Genomic DNA, 16164 nt, shown 5'->3' on the forward strand with positions numbered 1-16164 from the left:
TTATTGATTTCTGCTGTGTCATTTATTTCCTTCCAGTTGCTTTAGATTTATTTTGCTTTTCTTTTCCAGACTCTTAAGGGAGACACTTAGCATGTAAGACCTTTCTTCTTTCCAATATGAGCATTTCATGTTATAAACCTCCCTCTGTGTGTTAGCTGCATCCCACAAATTTTAATGTTGTATTTTTATTCCGTTCAAAATACTTCCTAATTTTCCTCACGGCTTCCTCTTTGATCCTTAGATTATTTATGCACGTGTTAATGTTTAAGCCCTCGTGGTGGGGGTTCTCTCTTTAAGGCGTTTGCTGTGCTGTTTGGACTCAGCCCCAAAGTGCAAAGCGGGCCCTGGAGTGAGCAGATGGCTCTGGAGCCCTTTGGTTCTGGTTCTGAAAGCAGCAGGGGGGTATCCTGCTGCCAGAAAGGGGAGACGACGTCCTTTTTTATTCCCTTTCTCGGTCCCAGCCCCAGGCCATCCCAGGATGGCAGCAGTAGGGATGCGCGGCTCCTGTGGTCGTGAGGGGGCAAATGCTCTCTCCACCCAGAGGACCTGTGATCCCCAGAGCGAGGAGAACCCCTGAGCTCCCCTGCGGAGCTGCACGAAGTGTGCAGTGCAGTGGGGGGCCAGAGCCCCACCGGGAGTACCAGAGACCCCGCAGAGAGTGAGGCACCCAGAAAAGCAGCCCCATCAAGCTGTTTCTGAGCTCTCGCTTGCTTCCAAGTGCGCATGGCAGATCTGGCCTGAAACGGCCCACTACACTCTACAGCACTGAGATGGAGCGGTCGGGGGACTGCCGCTCCAGGGGCCAGTCCGGCCAGAGAATGGCACGTGCACAGGGCAGGCTCAGTCCAGGCCAGGAGCTGTGGTCGGGGCAGGGGCGGGGGTGACACTCACTGCTGTTTGCTATCTTTGAGTTCCGGCTTCTTCCCGACCGGCCTGCGACTGCTTACTTCTTAGAGGCCCACGTAGCTGCTTCGTGTATTCTGCCCGGGCTTTGGAGCTGCGTCAGTGGGAGAGACAGGGCTGTGTGTTCCTATTCCACCTGCTTTAAGATGAGCATTTCCCAGCCGGTCGGTCAGACGCACCGCGGCCTGTGATGCGTGCACCTGCGGCTCCCGGGGCCGGCGCTTCCTGACGGGCTTTTTGCTTGTCTTTTCAGGAGACCCCAACCAAAGAGCTGGGACACTGCGGGGCAGAAGCGCGTGGCCCTGAGCGGAGCAGCCCAGCACCGTCATCGGGTTCCCCCTACCTGAGCAGGGGCATAAATTCCGAAAGTTCCACCGATGAAGAAGGTATTTCACTTCACAGACGGGTTTAAAATCAACTAAAAAGAGTGCATTGTGAATGTAAACATTTGAAGATGACTTCACTGTTGCTTTATGGGACCCACGGCACACCACCTGTTGGCCGCGCGTGTTTGCTGAGCTGCAGGGTGCACTTGTGTGTTTGCTCTCTGTTCTTTATCATCAGCCGATCACAGGAAAATGGTGTCTCATTTTGTCTTTGTAGGTGGAGGCTTTGAATGGGATGACGACTTCTCCCCAGATTCTTTTATGTCAAAGACAACGAGTAACCTCCTTAGTTCCAAGCCATCTCTGCAGACTTCTAAGTACTTTTCTCCACCGCCACCGCCCCGGAGCGCGGAGCAGAGCTGGCCCCAGGCGGCGCCGTACTCTCGGTTCTCCATCTCTCCCGCCAGCATCGCCAGCTTTTCTCTCACACATCTTACCGACTCGGATATTGAGCCAGGAGGTGAGGGGGTGCTGGCCCAGGGCCGTCCTGGGAGACCCGTCCCCTTGTTCCTGAATGCATGTTAACCTGCTGCTTGCCTGGCGGGGTAGGTTATGGACAGTTCTCTATGCAGCTTGCGGGGCCACATCCCACCTTCCAGACCCTGTTACTCCAGGGGCTCAGTACTTCTTGCAGGCGTCGCCTTGCTGCCCCTGCTGGGCTGGCTGGCCTGGGCAGAAGCGGGACTTGCCCCCATGTGAGGGCCATCTCCCTCCCTTTTTCTGCTTTTGCTCCTGGCTACCCCACCCCTGTCTCCAGTTCCTCCTCCCCTAGAAGCAGCTCTTCAGAAGGCTATGCTCCTAAGAACACTTGGCCCCAGGTTTGGGATTGAGCCCAAATTCACCCTGGTTTTCCCCAGGAATGTTGATTTTGCCATTAAGTCTTGGTCCTGTGTGATACCAGAGGCCTGGGTGGGCAGGCGCGGGCAGGGCACATTTGAAGTTGTATTATCTGAACATACGGACCCTTTCTTCCCCATAACTAGATTGGAAGATAAACGTTAAGAGGTACATTTTTTTATTTGAAGTTTGCAGATCAAATAATAACGAGGAAACATAAAGCTCCTGTTTGTGTCCGTGCTGCGCTTAATTGTGCCGATTAGATAATGGGCATGGCCAGCGCCTGTCAGGGCAGCCGTGTGCCGGCCAGACCCGCTCTCTCCTGCGCCCTCAGCCTCGACATTGACCCAGCGTGGGAGCTGAGCAGATGTGCTTGCTGCCCTGGGAAGAACACCTGGGGCTTGGCAGGTGCTGGGTGTCCGCACTCGCAGCTTCAGTTCCTTTTTCTGCCGTGCAGCTCAGATGCTACCCCGACTGCTTTATCTGGGACGATCACTAACCCCGCTCTGCTTGCTCTCTCCTAAACAGGAAGCAGTGAAGATGGAGAAAAAGATTAGGTGGATGGTGATGCACTCTCAGGTTCCAGGCTGCTTCCCCGCGGCGGCGGGCCTGTGCTGCCCACCGAACAGCGCCATCCACGCGACATCTGCTGAGGCGGGACAGGGAGAGAGACTCAGAGGCAGAGAGGGAGCCAGCACTGGGCCCCGAGCCTGGTACCCGTCTGGGGAGCCAGGGTCCTGTCTCGCGTGGTTTGCTGCCCTGGCAGCTGCGCGCCTGCAGCCGCCCTCACCACTAAAGACACTCGGGCTCTGGTCTTCCTTGGGGAGGGCTGGCACTGCTCAGGTGCGTGGAGAACTGTGGGCTCCCGGCTGTTTCTGGTTTCCACGTGGGGTTCTCTGTCCACACCCGTGCAGCCGTCTGCGCACGGGCCCAGAGGACGCGTGGTGGGACTGGGTACCGTGAGCAATATTTATTGTTTGTAAGAAATCACTAATTGCTTCTGTAATTGCACTGTGGGTACATGTCCTAAGAGTCCCTGATATTGTACAGAATCTTAAGTTATTCAAGGAAAATAAGGCAGGTCAAGCTGGTGCTACCCACTAGTTTGATTTTTTTGGTTGTTTTATAGTTTATTTGCTCTGCATGGTACTTGTAAGCTGAAATATGTGGAGTGTGTGCAGTCCTTAGAGTTGCTGGATTTGCAGATGGTCCTCTTTCGTAAACGATAACTGATTCCGGACGCTAGTGCTTCGAGCCTCATAGGAAAGGTTTTGATGAGCCCAGAGAGACTGCTCTTCGGCCGATGGGCTGGAACCCCTGTTGTCTCTTCTCAACGCGGTGGTTTCCCTGTAGCGGAGGAGGCTTCTCTGAGGAGCTGAGGGCCTTGCAGCCTCTGTGTGATTCCCCACCCCGATTTTTAAACCCTCTGGGGAAACACCAACAGGTGGTGCGCCTCAGCACCGAGTGCTGGTTAGACTGTGCGGTCCCCGGGCCCTTCCCCCAGAGGCACTTCCCTCCAGCTGCCGTCACTGGACACCTGCTTGGCTTTCAGAAGCGCAGGCTGCTGTGGCTTCCGTGTCCTTGGAACTCCTTCCGCAGGAAGGTGGGAACGCGGAGGGAGGAGCTGCTCCCCCAGGGCTCTGGCGACAGGAGGGTTTGATTCTGTTTGTAAAAGCTCAGCCTCTGGTGTTGAGCTCTTAATACCCCCAGAGCGGAACTTTCCCCTAGAACTCCTCAGAGGCATGTCACGTCCAGGTGGCTGGTCTGCAGCCGAGGAGATGCCCTGCATCCCATCCCGCAACTGAGGAAGGAGGGACGAGGGACAACGGCGGAGCCTCCACAGCCAGCATGTCCTCCTGGCCGGAAGCTGGGCAGCCCTGCCGGCCACTCACCCAGACGCCACCCCGGGGCACACTGCACTGACCCTCCCGTCTGCGTTAAGCACCGAGTTCTCCCCTTGCTTGGAAAAGGACGCGTGTGTCCAGTGCAACCTCCTAGTGTTGGTGGCCTCCTCCTGCAGTTGTGAGTCCTGCTCTGACCTCGCGGAGTTCCCAGGGGCTAGAGCAGCGCTGCGCTGGGGGGGCTCGGTGTGTCCGTCCTGAAGCCAGGTCTGCAGGCCCCGCAGGCTGCCCTTCCCCAGTGTTCCCGGCGCTGAGGTGCTTTCCCACTCCAGCCGGGGTGTAAGTCACAGGAACGCCGTCCCGGGGCGAGATGCAAACGTGTACACTGGCTAGAGTGTCCGTAGTAAATGTTGATCCTTATTACCAATTCTGGTTCACTCCACTAACTTCTTACACTAGCAATAACGTTCCAGAGCGAGAGATTTCCGATGGAGAAGAGCCCTTCTCCCCACTTGCTGTGAGCATGGAGTACCACGGGGGGGGGGGGGGGGGTGCGCTGCTGGGAGCTGGACCCTGTGGTGTGCACTTTGAAAAGTTAACAGGGCATTAGAAGGTGATTTTGCCAAAGTTGCCAAACTCTGAGTTTCTTACTTATGGAGACTTCCTGAGCTTTCTGAATTTTTACATCTAACTACCAGCTTGGTTTAGAGAGAAGGCCATTATACTAGCTTTTTCAAAGTATAGGATTAAGGGGTTCAGACTTAATGACTAAAATCAAGCCGATCTATAGAATATATAGTCTTCTTATACAGTCAGCCCAGGCTAAATCTGGTGTTTTTGGGTTGACCATTTTTCACTACAATCAAGGAGATTTTAACAACATAATTCTCATTTTTATTTATTTTAAGCCTGTGTCACTCTCATAATTGCCAAAAAGGCATTTTATACATTGAGTTGGGGGGGAGGGGTTGGAGTAGATCTTACTGTGGGGTTGCATGGTGGGGAATATTTTATATTTATAATGAACACGTGCGTGAACATGCTCTTTTGAAATCTCAAGCAATACACAGGAAAGAAACCGTGTACACTGAAATTTTCAGCCCATTTTTGAAATGCCAGTGTGTGCTTTGCTTCTTTTTTTAACTCCGTTGTATAAAAGTAGTGGGTTTTCAAGCAGTACTTGCTCTAGTAAGTTATGCAGTGAAATAAATCAGTGATTCTCTCGGGAATACGGGTGAGGTTTGAAATGCCTGCCTCACAACATTTCCTAGCCTCCCTTGGAATTGATCAGGTTTCAATGAGTCCTACTTTGGTGGAGTTTAATCCCATGGTACAAATCTAACCTTCATTTCCTTCCTAGCTAGGTGTTAACTTGTGTTATCAATGACTGTTGTAAGTCAAAAAGAATGTAGAAAAGTGCTCCCAAATCCTTCTGACACTTGGACTGTGGTCTGGGAAGAAGCCATTCATCTTCAGGGTGAAGCAGCTCAGCAACGCTGAATTGAAAACTTGTTCATTTTAAATGTACAGGTGGCTGTTTCTATGGAAATGGATTTATCTAAGACAAGTCTCTGTATGTCTTGCTGCCATGAAACACCTTTAAAAGCCTCTTAGTATTATGTTCATAGGGTGTGTGTAGGGTTAATGACTTGCCGCATGTTTGCCCTGAGGGCCCAGGTGTGAGGGAGCAGCTCCTGGCATAACTGGGCTCAGCTGGTCATCTGAAAACACCAGAAGCAAACCGGGTCAGGGGCTGCAAGACACGCGCCTTCTGAGAAGTAGCCTTAGAGTAAGAATGCTGTAGTTCCTTCAGACCTGAATCTCAAACACAATCTTCCTAGGTTGTGATGGGGTTGGCTCAAGTTTTGACTATTAAAAGGAAAGTTCTCTTTAACGTCTGAATAAATCCTCAAAGATGTGTTGACAGTATTGAACTGCCACCAGCCGTTACTGGAATGGCTGGACATGCCTAGTAGGTCTCAGAGGGCCCAGGGGCAGTCACACTGTGCGGCTTCCCTGTTGTACTTTAACACGATCGTAAGAGTATTCACGGCAGTGTAACAGTTAATGAACTTTCAGTTTAAATTGTGTACATTTTTAAATTGTAAGATTTTTACTGTATATTGATGCATAGTGTGATTCAATAAATTGCTTGTAATTTAAAAACTATTTAATATTCAAAATAAATATAGTTATATATTTATAAATTCTGTTGCTGTGTTTATTCTGTAATTTTAACACGGAGGCCCTGGGTGGGTCGCTGGCACTGCCCTGGTCTCCAGATGCCCCTTTCCGAGACAGACCCGAATCCCACGGGCCCAGAGAACAGACCGTGGTGACTGGAAAACAGCTTTCACGCGAATTTGTGCTGCCTTAACGGGTGGCTGTAATCCGAAGCCTTTGATGGTTTCAGAAGCATTTTAGTTCCTGAGGTCCAGCACCCAGTGAGCAAACCAAGAGGCGAATCCGCTCTAAACCAGCCTTTCTGTGCCCCGAGTAGCCCTCATCCCCATCGCGGGCCTTGCTCTCCTGGTCCCAGCGGCCAAGAGCACCTGACAGGCTCTTACCAAGACTGACCACACCTGGCCCCAACTCGGGTTATAAGAACTCCCATGTGACCCTCAGGGAGGAGATGGGGAGCCGTGACCCCCCCTTCAGAGATGCCCAAGACAGGCAGCGAGGGACAGCGCTGGCCCTGACCCTGCGGGGGTGGGGCACAGGCTCCTGCGCCACCGGCCACGGTCTCCCTGCACTGGGGGCGCGTCCTGTCAGCCCCCAAGGAGCCGAGCCAGACGCTTCCCACGCGCCCGTGAACAGTGCGCTCGGTAAAGCACGTGGGTGGCAGGGCCGGGTTTGCGCCCAAGCTGCCTGCCGGCTCCCGGAGGCCAGTTATTTCCCGGCGACGTGCGCGCAGGCGGGCCCAGGTGCTCCGCGGGCGGGGCTCCTCCCCTGGCAGCCGGACCGGGGCGGCGGGTGGGGTGGGGGAGGGGGTGTCGCAGAGCCCCCGGGCGGGCGCAGCCGGGCTCGCCGGAACTTGGGCTCCTGCTCCTGGAGGACGTGGCCGCTTCCCGTTTAGGAAACGCATTATTAAACACGCTCCTCCGCGAATTCTCCAGACGGGCTCCGCGTTCCGAGCCTTAACCCCACGGGCAGGTGCGGCCGCCAGTGCAGCGCCGGCTTCCTCTCCGCGCCGCGGGGCTCGCCGGGAGGCCTCAGTCTCCCCAGCCGCGGCCTGGGCTCCGCGGCGGGGGTGGGGGCGCGACCCGGGCTGGGTCCCCAGGTGCGCGCCCCGCGCCGCCTCCGCGGACACCGGCCCCGCCCCGGCCCCGCCCCGCGGGCTCATTTACATGTGGCCGCGGCCCCGCCTGGGGCGGCTAAAGCGACGTGTCCTTGTCCCCCGTGGACAGCCCTGGTGCGCGCGGTCGCTGATCCCCAGGTAACGGGGTAGGGGTCGGCGGTGGGGAGCCGCGGGGAGAGGACCCAGGTCAGGGCCGGTGGGGTCTGGAGAGGAACCTGGGTGGGAGGTCTGGGCCCAGAGCCCTGACTGGGACCCTCCACGGCTCAGCCCGGGGGCTGCTGCAGGCGCTGGCCCCTGCGGACCTCTGCTCACCCATGTCTACAGCAGCTGGCCCGGTGCTGTCCCTGCGTGTGACATGCAGCCGGGCAGTGCAGTCGATGCGGTGGCCGCAATCGGGGCCAGTCGGTCAGGGCACCTCGGAGCTGGGAGGGGGTTACAGCGCTGAGTGGCCTGACTCCTAAACCCAGGAGGCACTTGGGGGCCGTGAGAAGCAGCAGCCAGAGAAAAGTCTGGGGCTCAGGACGCCTCACTCAGGGGGAGAGGGGGCCGCCAGGTCAGGGAAAGGTTTGAGGGGTCACCATGAGTTCCAATAGGAACATGGGGGTGTGTCAATGAGAAGCAGCCTGGGTCACTGTGCACCAAGCGGTCAGCAGCCACTGGGCAGCGAGGAGGCTGCTGTGGGCAGCTGCCCTGAGTGTCCGCTGGCTGTTCAAGTGTCCACTGGCCCACCGAGTGACCACGGGGTGGCCTGTGTTCTGGATTTCAGCTCCAAGGGCCCCCCTCAGAGCCACCACCCCCTGGGACAACCAGTCTGGAGCCATGAAGACCAAGAACCGGCCCCCCAGGCGCCGGGTGCCTCCGCAGAACACAGAGGCCACCCCAGGGGAGCAGACCCCCGACAGGCCCCAGCCGGGCTCCGGGGCCCCGCTGGCCAAGGGTCTGCGGAGCCGGACCGCGCGGGCGCAGGGGGTGCGGGCGGAGGGCGGGCGCCGGCGGCCGGGGCTCTCGGGCCAGGCTGGCCGGCGGGAGAGCAGCGTCCAGCGGCGGCTGGAGAGCAACGAGCGCGAGCGGCAGCGCATGCACACGCTCAACAACGCCTTCCAGGCGCTGCGCGAGGTCATCCCGCACGTGCGCGCCGACAAGAAACTCTCCAAGATCGAGACCCTCACGCTGGCCAAGAACTACATCAAGTCGCTGACGGCCACCATCCTGACCATGTCCAGCGGTCGCCTCCCGGGCCTGGAGGGACCTGGCCCTAAGCTCTACCAGCACTACCAGCAGCAGCAGGCGGCCGGGGGCGCCCTGGGGGCCCCGGAGGCCCAGCCCGAGGGCCACCTGCACAAGTACTCCACACAGATCCACAGCTTCCGGGAGGGCTCCTAGCACCCGCCCTGGGCCCGCCACGAGCCCCAGGCTGGTGGCGACATTCCCACGTGGACGTGGCCCCCGCGGCTTCATCTTCCCTGAACACTCCGCTGCCTTTCTGGATGGAGCACGTGGGTCCCCGGACCTGTTTTTCCATTGACTAGACAGGAGTTGACAGGCCTTTGTAGGTAGAGTCTCGTCTCTGCTGGCTCCCTCCTGAAGCAAGGGAGGTCCCCGGGAGGCGTCCTGGGTAAGTTTCCCCAGCCACTCCTGAAGTGCAGGCCCAGGAAGGGACCGCCTCCAACCTGCATCAGAGCCTCCTCATTCGGGGTAAACTGAGGCACACAGCAAGTAAAGCTCAGGGCCACTTGGGGAGTGTGGCTGAGCCAAGATGGTTGAAGTGAGTTCAGCATCTGTGTTAGACAGAATCCCTCATCAGACGACCTCAAAGGAACTGGAAAGGGACCTTCAGAGGGGACGTCCCGAGGGGCTGGATCTTTTCCTGCCTCCTCTTGTGCTGGGGGCTCCTGACTGCGGAGGGGCTGAGCGGGTCAGAGGGTCTGTGGCCTGGTGCTGAGGGGCAGGGGCAGGACGGGAGAGAGGCCACTGGGCTCTGCTCCGCTGGGAGGCTGGGCCTCTCAGCCCTGGCCCGTTGGGGAGGTTGTGTCCCCACGCCTTCTCGGGTCCCACCCAGGTTTGCCGCTCGTTGTCATAGTCGTGCTGATTGTGTGATCTGTTAGGACTTTAGGATGTTGGGTCCTGGTTGGGGTTGGGGGCTCTGTGGGGCGCCCTTGGGAGAGCCTGGGTGGCATGAGCTCCCTCCCCCACCGGTGCTGCTCTGCAAAGACAGGACTGGCATCTTGGCAGGTCTCCGCAGCCCTGGGCCAAGCTTCCTTCTGTGTTCCTGCCCCGCTGGCTTCAGCAGGCTTGGCGACTTTGTCCTCCAGCCCACAGCCAACATGGGGAGGGGGCAGGGCCCTTGGCAGCCTCAGGCCGGAACCACAGTGACAGGGGCTGGGGTGAGGGTAGAGTTGCCCTGGCACGTGGGGCCCAGTCCCCTGCCAGCCCTCCTGGGCATTGCAGATGGGGGATGGCTGGCCGGGGAGTGAGCTGTACAGCCCAGGACTTGTTCCTGATGCGTGCCCTCACTGTCAAGCCCCGTAGTCCAGGCCCAGCCATTTCATGCGTCCCTGGGCTGTGTGTCAGCCCTGGCAGCACCAAGGACAGAGGGTGGCACCCCTTGGAACAGCCAGTGGCCACTTATCTGGTCAGACACTGGCCCGGCCCTCCCTAGGCCCCAGTGCAGGCCCCTCTGGAAGGTGGCCCTGGGAGCCTTCAGCGCCGGTCAGGTGAGGGCCCAGGTGTGCCTGGACTGCCGTCAGGCGTGGCTGCTGGGAAAGGTGAGTGGCGGTCAGGACAACCCGCCAATGGGACCTGAGGTGGAGAGCAACTCCGAGCTCGGGACCGATGGGGTCCGTGCGACCCCGCTGACGGCTGCTGGCTGACACAACAGGTGAGGCCCGCACACCTGGTGTCTTGTCCTGGCTGAGCCAAGGCCAGAGCAGGGCTCCGTCCGCCCCTGAGCTTGCTGAGCGAACGGATAAACAGCCAGCAGCACAGGGAGGGCCCAGCAGTGCCCTCTGTCCGGGAGAGCCTGCGGGTGCGGGAGGGCCTGCGCCACCGCCTTGTAGGACAGCCGTGGGGGCTCTTGCTCTCGGTCCCAGACATGCACCTGCACCTCCTCTGTTCCCCAGAGGGTGACCCGGGCCCACATGCCAGTCCTTCACCAGAGGCCGGAGGGCACTTGCACGCCCTGTGGCCACATCACGAAGGGTTTCTAAAGGTTTCAGTTCCGCTTTGGGGGTGTTAACTACGGGGGCGCGAGGGACCAGCTCTGGTCAGAGACCTGCTGCTGAGTCTGCTCCCTCGACCCTCACTGTGGACCCGAAGCCCAGCGGGACCCACCTGTCCTTGGAGGAGCCCTGGCGCCTGGCCCACTCCTGGCCGTGGACCTGCCTGCAGACCAGACAGCCCCGAGGCGAAAGCCATAGGCGGAGCAACCAGAACGTCCACTTCTCTGCCTGGGAAAACCCCTGGACGGAACGGCCCGGGTGGTAATTGTGGTGAAAACGTTTCTTAAATGACCCAAATTTGGTTTTTATTTTCCCTAATGGCCCCTTCAAAGTACTCATGAAATTGATGTTGTGTCACAAAACGAAAATAAACGATTTCACAGCAGTTTGCATTCCAGCACGGGGAACGGTGCGTTGTACACGATTGTAGCCACAAAAAAGTCTCGCCACTCACACTCTGGTGTAAGTTTTAATTGAATAAAGCATCTGGGACTCAGTGATGCTGGGCAGGTAAACAGGTGGCTCAGCAGTGAGAGGTCTCAGGGTCCCTAGAGGAAGGGCAAGGTGAGACCAGCCACGGGGACTCACAGCGAGGACAGCAGCTGCTGTAGATGAACCTTAATGCCCATGCAGACCCTGACGAAGGGATGTAAACAGACCGAGACCGGCAAACCCTTACGGCCCCTCTGGGCCCTGGGCCGACTCACGCCTCCTGGTCCCACCTGCAAATGCAGAGGCTGCTGGCACCCTCAAATGTCCCCGGGGAGGGCACCCCGAAGGAGGTGCTGCACCCTCCTGCCAGCTTGCGGGGGAAGCCCCTGGGAAGGGCTATGTGGTCAGGCTCCACCGTCCCAGCCGTCCTTCCGCCGGGCCAGGTGGGGCCCACGTGCGCCTGGACTGCTCTCAGGTGCGGCTACTCAGGAAGGCGCGTGGTGGTCAGGACAACCCACCAATGGGACCTGAGGGTGGGAGCAACTCCGAGCTCTGGACTCGTTGTGGGAAGCAAACCGGGGCCTTCACCAATGGGGTGTCGTCGGATAAAAAGCAGCCGGAGGCTGCAGGACAGGAGGGGGACGCTGGGGAGGTGCCCTCCTACCGCCTGGCTGGTCTCCGCCTCCATCCCGCCCTCCCCTGCAACATGATCAGAAGTAAAAGATGCCCCAGCCCCCAGCCCATCGGGGAGGGGCCAGCTGAGCACTCCAACCGCTTCTCCCAGGCCCCTCGGTCCTCTGTCCAACCCGGGGGCCCATGCCCACCTGGGGAAGGTGACACCTCTCCAGCATTTATTTTGGACCTGCCAACTCCGCCCTTGACCTTTGGAATGAGACCGTATCTGCAAGTCCCGTGCTGAGAAACGACCACAGCGTGGGCCATGGCCCTGAGCCCTCAGCTATTTCTGTGTTTGGACCCCCTGGGCCACCGGGCGCTCTTTGTGGGCTCAGCTTTCCCAGGGGCCAGCCTTCCTGGAAGGTTCCAGGCTCTAGGTTCCCGCTCTGAAAAGGCGGGAGGCGGAGGGGGAATGGAAGGGTGGGAGAGGCCGGGTGAGGGCGCCCACTCCACACCAGCGCCCTCCTTGCTGACAGGGACAGTGTGGGGAACGTCCACAAGGCTTCACATTTCTGGGCTGTTTCTGCTGCCTGAGCTGTGACCTCAGGCCAGGTCCCCGCAAGCCACGCCAGGACCCGCATTTCAGCACAGAGCGGCTCACTCCGAGTGAAGGCTCATGGGCCACGCTGATTCTTCAGACGGAACCCGCCAGGCGAGGGAGGTGGCTCAGCAGCAGACGGGGCCCACGGCCTCCTGCAGGGCACCGGCCATGCTCGAGGGCCCGCTGGGGAGGCCCTGCTCGCCAGCTGTCTCCTGGGATGCGCTCCTGGGGGCCCTGGTGGCATTGGCCCGGATGGAGACGTGGTCCCAGCCCCCCTGAAGGAGAGAGCTGCGTCACTGGGGCCACAGGGGTCGCGGGGCAGAGGCCCTCCTTCCAGACGCTGGGGCCCAAGGTCTTCTGAGGGAATGCCCGGGTCTCCCACCAACCCCAGGCCAGGCCCCAGCCCGTCGGGGAGCATGTACAACGTGACCAGGCAGCCCTGGCCCAGCAGCCATCCCCGCCGGCTCACTCACCCCGATGCCATAGTCCCAGCCCTGCCCCTTGGGCTCCAGAGGCTGCACGCCTGTGCGGTGACACACAGTTCCCTGGCTCAGGCTGTGGCTGCCCTGGACTTTGTTGGCGATGACCCAGACCTGGAACACAGACCTGTTGAAGGCCCAGCCCTGGCTGTGGCACCGCGGGGACGGCAGTAGGGAGACCAGAGCAGGCACCCGAGCCCCTCAGTCCCCAACCCCAGAGCGAGCATCAGCCTGTCCCGAGCCCCCGACCTGGTCCAGGGGCCCCACAGACACTCGGCGCACATTGTTGGACACGTGCTCCCAGCTGGAGCCCTGCGGGTAGCTGGGCGTGACCCCCTGGCGGTACCACAGGTTCCCTGGGGAGAGAAGGTGTGACCCACGGTGAGGCCCAGGGCGTGGGGACCCACCGCAGGGTCTGCGAAGCCAGTGGTCTGACCCCCTCTCCCGCCCCCACCCCCCGTGTCCCCACACTTGCTGGGCTTCCCTGACTCACAGCGAGAGAGAAGCCCAGAGGTCCAGCTCTGCCCGCCCCACACCCAGTGCCACTGCGCCGCTGGGCTGGGCTGCCACCCCCCTCCGCTTTCTACGCATGAGAAACTGAGGACAAGGCATTCTTTACAGAGGACGGCCTGGAACTGGAGCCTGGGTCCCCGGCCAGTCTCTGTCCTTCCTGGCCTTGCTCAGCCAGGACAACGGCACCACAGGAACGGGAGCGGTGACGGAGGCGCCGGAGGCAGCGCCACGTGGCCACTCCGCTCCCCCAGGGCCTGTCACGGCTCGCAGGTCACAGGCCCTGCTATGCAGCGTCACCCAGGCCTTGGCACCGTGCCCTCGGCCCAGGCAGGGCTGACACCAGGGGGAGGGCCGGGTCCCCCCCTGGGGAACACAGGGGAGGGACCTGTTTGGAGGCCGACCTTGGGCCTCTCCTGGTGGCTGACGTAGGTCTTGTGTCAGGGACCTGGGGGCTGGTGAGGGTCTCATCCCATCGGGGTGCTCAGAGAACCCCAACCCCCTGGTGACCACTGGGGACCAGGAACAACTTGCCATTGTCATCCACGGCATACACGGACGTCTGGCCCACAGACACCTGCTTCAGCCTCTGCTTGGCAGGAGATGGGATGTGGTACCAGCAGTCACCTGCCAAGGGAGGTCGGACTTGGAGGCGCCTGGGATGCACCGAACCTGTGACCCAGGCACTTGGGGCCCACGGTCTCCTCTGCAGCTCCCAGGGTGGGTGGGGGCCATGCCCTGCTGACCTCCAACACCCTGGTCTCTCTCAAGGCCCCAAAGAGGCTGGGGCAGGTTTCAGATGGGGCTGGAGGGGCCGGTCTCACACACAGGGACACATGGTGCCCAGCCCGGCATGTGGGCAAGAGCCAGCCCTGCAGCTGCTACGCAAACCCAAGGCCCTCAGCCCCCTGTGGAGGGCACGACACACCAGCCACCACCTCTTCATCTGTCCATTCCAGTGCCACCCTCCCCCATGCCAGACACTGTCCAGACATCCAGTCAAGAACATGCCGGCCTAGGGTGCCCTCTGGGGAGTGGCCACTGTGGAGTGGGCCGAGCGGGGCCACCCCAGGAGCGTCCCAACAGGCCTGTCCCCTGGCGGGCAGGACCTGCAAGGCACCCAAAAGCGCCCACCACCAGCTGCCCTGGCAGGAGGCCAGGATGGTGCAGAGCAGCTGCAGGGAAGGGGCGTGGCCTCGGGATCCTGGCTGTGCCCAGCAGCTGGTCCGCAGGCTGCTTTCACCACGGGCTTGCTGAGTGAAGGGGCAGCCAGGGGCCGTCAGCCTGCAGCCTCGCTGACAGCCCCATCCCCTCCAGGGCAGGCAGCACTCACCAGCCGGCTTGGAGGGGGACACGGAGCCCCTGTAGAAGGCAGAGCCATCCCTCGCCACGGCCCACACCTGGCAGTAGCCCCCGATGGAGACGGAGGCGAAGGGCTGGTCGGTGCCCACGTGCAGCCAGGAGGCGCCCTGGAGACCGAGTGAGGAGGCACTGAGGGCTGCCTGGTCCAGCTTCTGCCACCCCAGCCCCGGGTCCAGGAGCTGGTGGCTCCTCACGCCAACTTCATCCTCGGTTCCAACTGCCCACAGAGCCTGGCGACCCCTGGGTGGGCCCACACCTAGCCCAACTCCTCAGCAAGAGTCCTATTTCTGGAACAATCTGTCCGAACCCCACGAGTGACCACAGGTGGGCAGGCCGGTGCTCCCCAGAGGCAAGGACTGGGGTGCTCACCGCGGGGTTGAGCTCGGACACACCCAGGCGGCAGAGCACGTCCCCCTTGTCACTGACGGCCCAGAGTGCGATGCTGTGTCCACTCTCGTCGGCGCCCGGGCTCTCGGGAATGATGGACACATCCCTGAGGGCAATGGGGGGCACTTCCAGCCAGGGCCCGCTGGTCACCAGCTTGCACTTTCTGTAAGTGGAGAGGGCACAACCCTGGGCACCTGGGCACCCAGATGCTGCTGCCAGCCTCAGGCCACCTGCCCTGGGTACCTGGAGGCTCAGGAGGAAGCAGTGGGTTGCCCTTCTCCCAAGGCAGCCTCCATGGGACCCTGGGGAGGGCAGGACACCCCACCCACCCCTGCACCTGGGTGGGCACCCCTTCCTGGATGGGTGGCCCCACCCTCTTGCCCTGGCCACTCCCTCCCCCAGCCAGGCCTCCTGTCCTGCCCATAAGCAGAGGCTGCCAATGACATTTCTCTTATTTGTTCTTGAAAGCAAACTCTCCAGAAATAAGAGCGTTGGGAGCCGCGGGCACTTCCTGGGCTGACATTTACTTTGATTCTGTTTTCCCTCCCCGTGGCCTCCCTGTTCCTTCCAGGGGACTGAGGTCGGAGGAGGGGGCCTGGCCTGGAAGGGACCAGGACGAGGGGCCAGGCCACACCCCCAGCTACCTTGTGCTCAGTCTTTACCTGGCCCAGCACCTCCTCCTGACAAAATCCCTCATGGTTTTGTACCCGTGATATGAGCTGAAAGAGGAAGAAAAAGCTGAAATCGAGACCACTTCGGGGAAAGTGACACTGCGCACACATGCACACACATGCACACACACACTCTCCATCGGTACAGGGCTCGGAGCCTGTGAGCTGTGGAGTGGGCTCAGAGGGAGCAGGTATCATAGGACACGATGCTCCTCCTTCAGACACCTCCTGCCTGGCTGGGGTCTCCCAGGGCCAGGACATGGCAGTTGCCTGACCAGGGGTTCTAGCTAAGGGAGCTCTGCCCCTCGCCACCCCAGGCCCAACCAGAGCCCTCCTGGGAACAGTCAAGCCAAGGGCCCGAGGCCTCTGACACCTGTCACCTCCTTGGTCGGCTCACATGGCTCGGGCCCTGGCTGGGCTCTCCAGCTCCGTCTTCCACTCTAACCTATGACTTGTGTTCCCTGAAGGCCTGGGACCCCAGCCCAGCAGGCTTGTCAGCCGCTTCTCCTTGTCCTGCCTGCCTCTGACACTTAGCCTCCTGCCTGGTCCAAAGCTCCCTAGACCCCTCAGCTGGTGAACCAGGCCCGCAGCTGGCCCTCCCACACCCTGCTGGGCAGACACAAC

At 60.3% G+C, this 16164-nt stretch overlaps 3 protein-coding genes across 14 annotated transcripts in view; 2 read left to right on the top strand and 1 right to left on the bottom strand.

Moving 5' to 3' along the window:
- Nucleotides 1-6170, top strand: part of LMTK2 (lemur tyrosine kinase 2) — a 66954-nt gene extending 60784 nt beyond the window's left edge. For 7 of the 8 annotated variants that reach the window (XM_036315008.1, XM_036315011.1, XM_036315009.1 and 4 more), the window contains 3 exons: nt 1157-1289; nt 1507-1749; nt 2655-6170. In XM_036315008.1, coding sequence (XP_036170901.1) covers nt 1157-1289; nt 1507-1749; nt 2655-2683 — 405 coding nt within the window. In that variant the 3' untranslated portion in view covers nt 2684-6170. The remainder of the gene's footprint in view (nt 1-1156; nt 1290-1506; nt 1750-2654) is intronic. The other variant, XM_036315012.1, reaches the window with a different exon arrangement.
- Nucleotides 6171-7294: 1124 nt separating this feature from the next.
- Nucleotides 7295-10889, top strand: BHLHA15 (basic helix-loop-helix family member a15). Of its 2 annotated transcripts, XR_004968286.1 has the most exons (3): nt 7295-7403; nt 8032-10143; nt 10581-10889. XR_004968286.1 is itself a non-coding variant. In XM_036313774.1 (2 exons), exon 2 carries the CDS (start codon nt 8085-8087, stop codon nt 8646-8648), a length of 564 nt encoding a protein of 187 aa, XP_036169667.1. In that variant the 5' UTR covers nt 7295-7403; nt 8032-8084; the 3' UTR covers nt 8649-10889. The 2 variants fall into 2 exon arrangements, 1 of the variants encoding a protein (XP_036169667.1); XM_036313774.1 differs by having other exon boundaries at nt 8032-10889.
- Nucleotides 10890-10914: 25 nt separating this feature from the next.
- Nucleotides 10915-16164, bottom strand: part of TECPR1 (tectonin beta-propeller repeat containing 1) — a 28787-nt gene continuing 23537 nt past the window's right edge. For 3 of the 4 annotated variants that reach the window (XM_036313764.1, XM_036313766.1, XM_036313767.1), the window contains 7 exons: nt 15532-15588; nt 14852-15032; nt 14454-14589; nt 13655-13747; nt 12860-12966; nt 12605-12737; nt 10915-12406 (listed from right to left, as the gene is read on the bottom strand). In XM_036313764.1, coding sequence (XP_036169657.1) covers nt 12225-12406; nt 12605-12737; nt 12860-12966; nt 13655-13747; nt 14454-14589; nt 14852-15032; nt 15532-15588 — 889 coding nt within the window. In that variant the 3' untranslated portion in view covers nt 10915-12224. The remainder of the gene's footprint in view (nt 12407-12604; nt 12738-12859; nt 12967-13654; nt 13748-14453; nt 14590-14851; nt 15033-15531; nt 15589-16164) is intronic. The other variant, XM_036313765.1, reaches the window with a different exon arrangement.

Source organism: Myotis myotis, unplaced genomic scaffold (genome assembly GCF_014108235.1).
Source record: "Myotis myotis isolate mMyoMyo1 unplaced genomic scaffold, mMyoMyo1.p scaffold_m19_p_6, whole genome shotgun sequence".
In the NCBI taxonomy this organism is placed as follows: Eukaryota; Metazoa; Chordata; class Mammalia; order Chiroptera; family Vespertilionidae; genus Myotis; species Myotis myotis.

Excerpts from the sequence above, each read along its gene's own strand:
- BHLHA15 (XM_036313774.1), top strand. The coding sequence starts at position 8,085 with ATGAAGACCAAGAACCGGCCCCCCAGGCGCCGGGTGCCTCCGCAGAAC.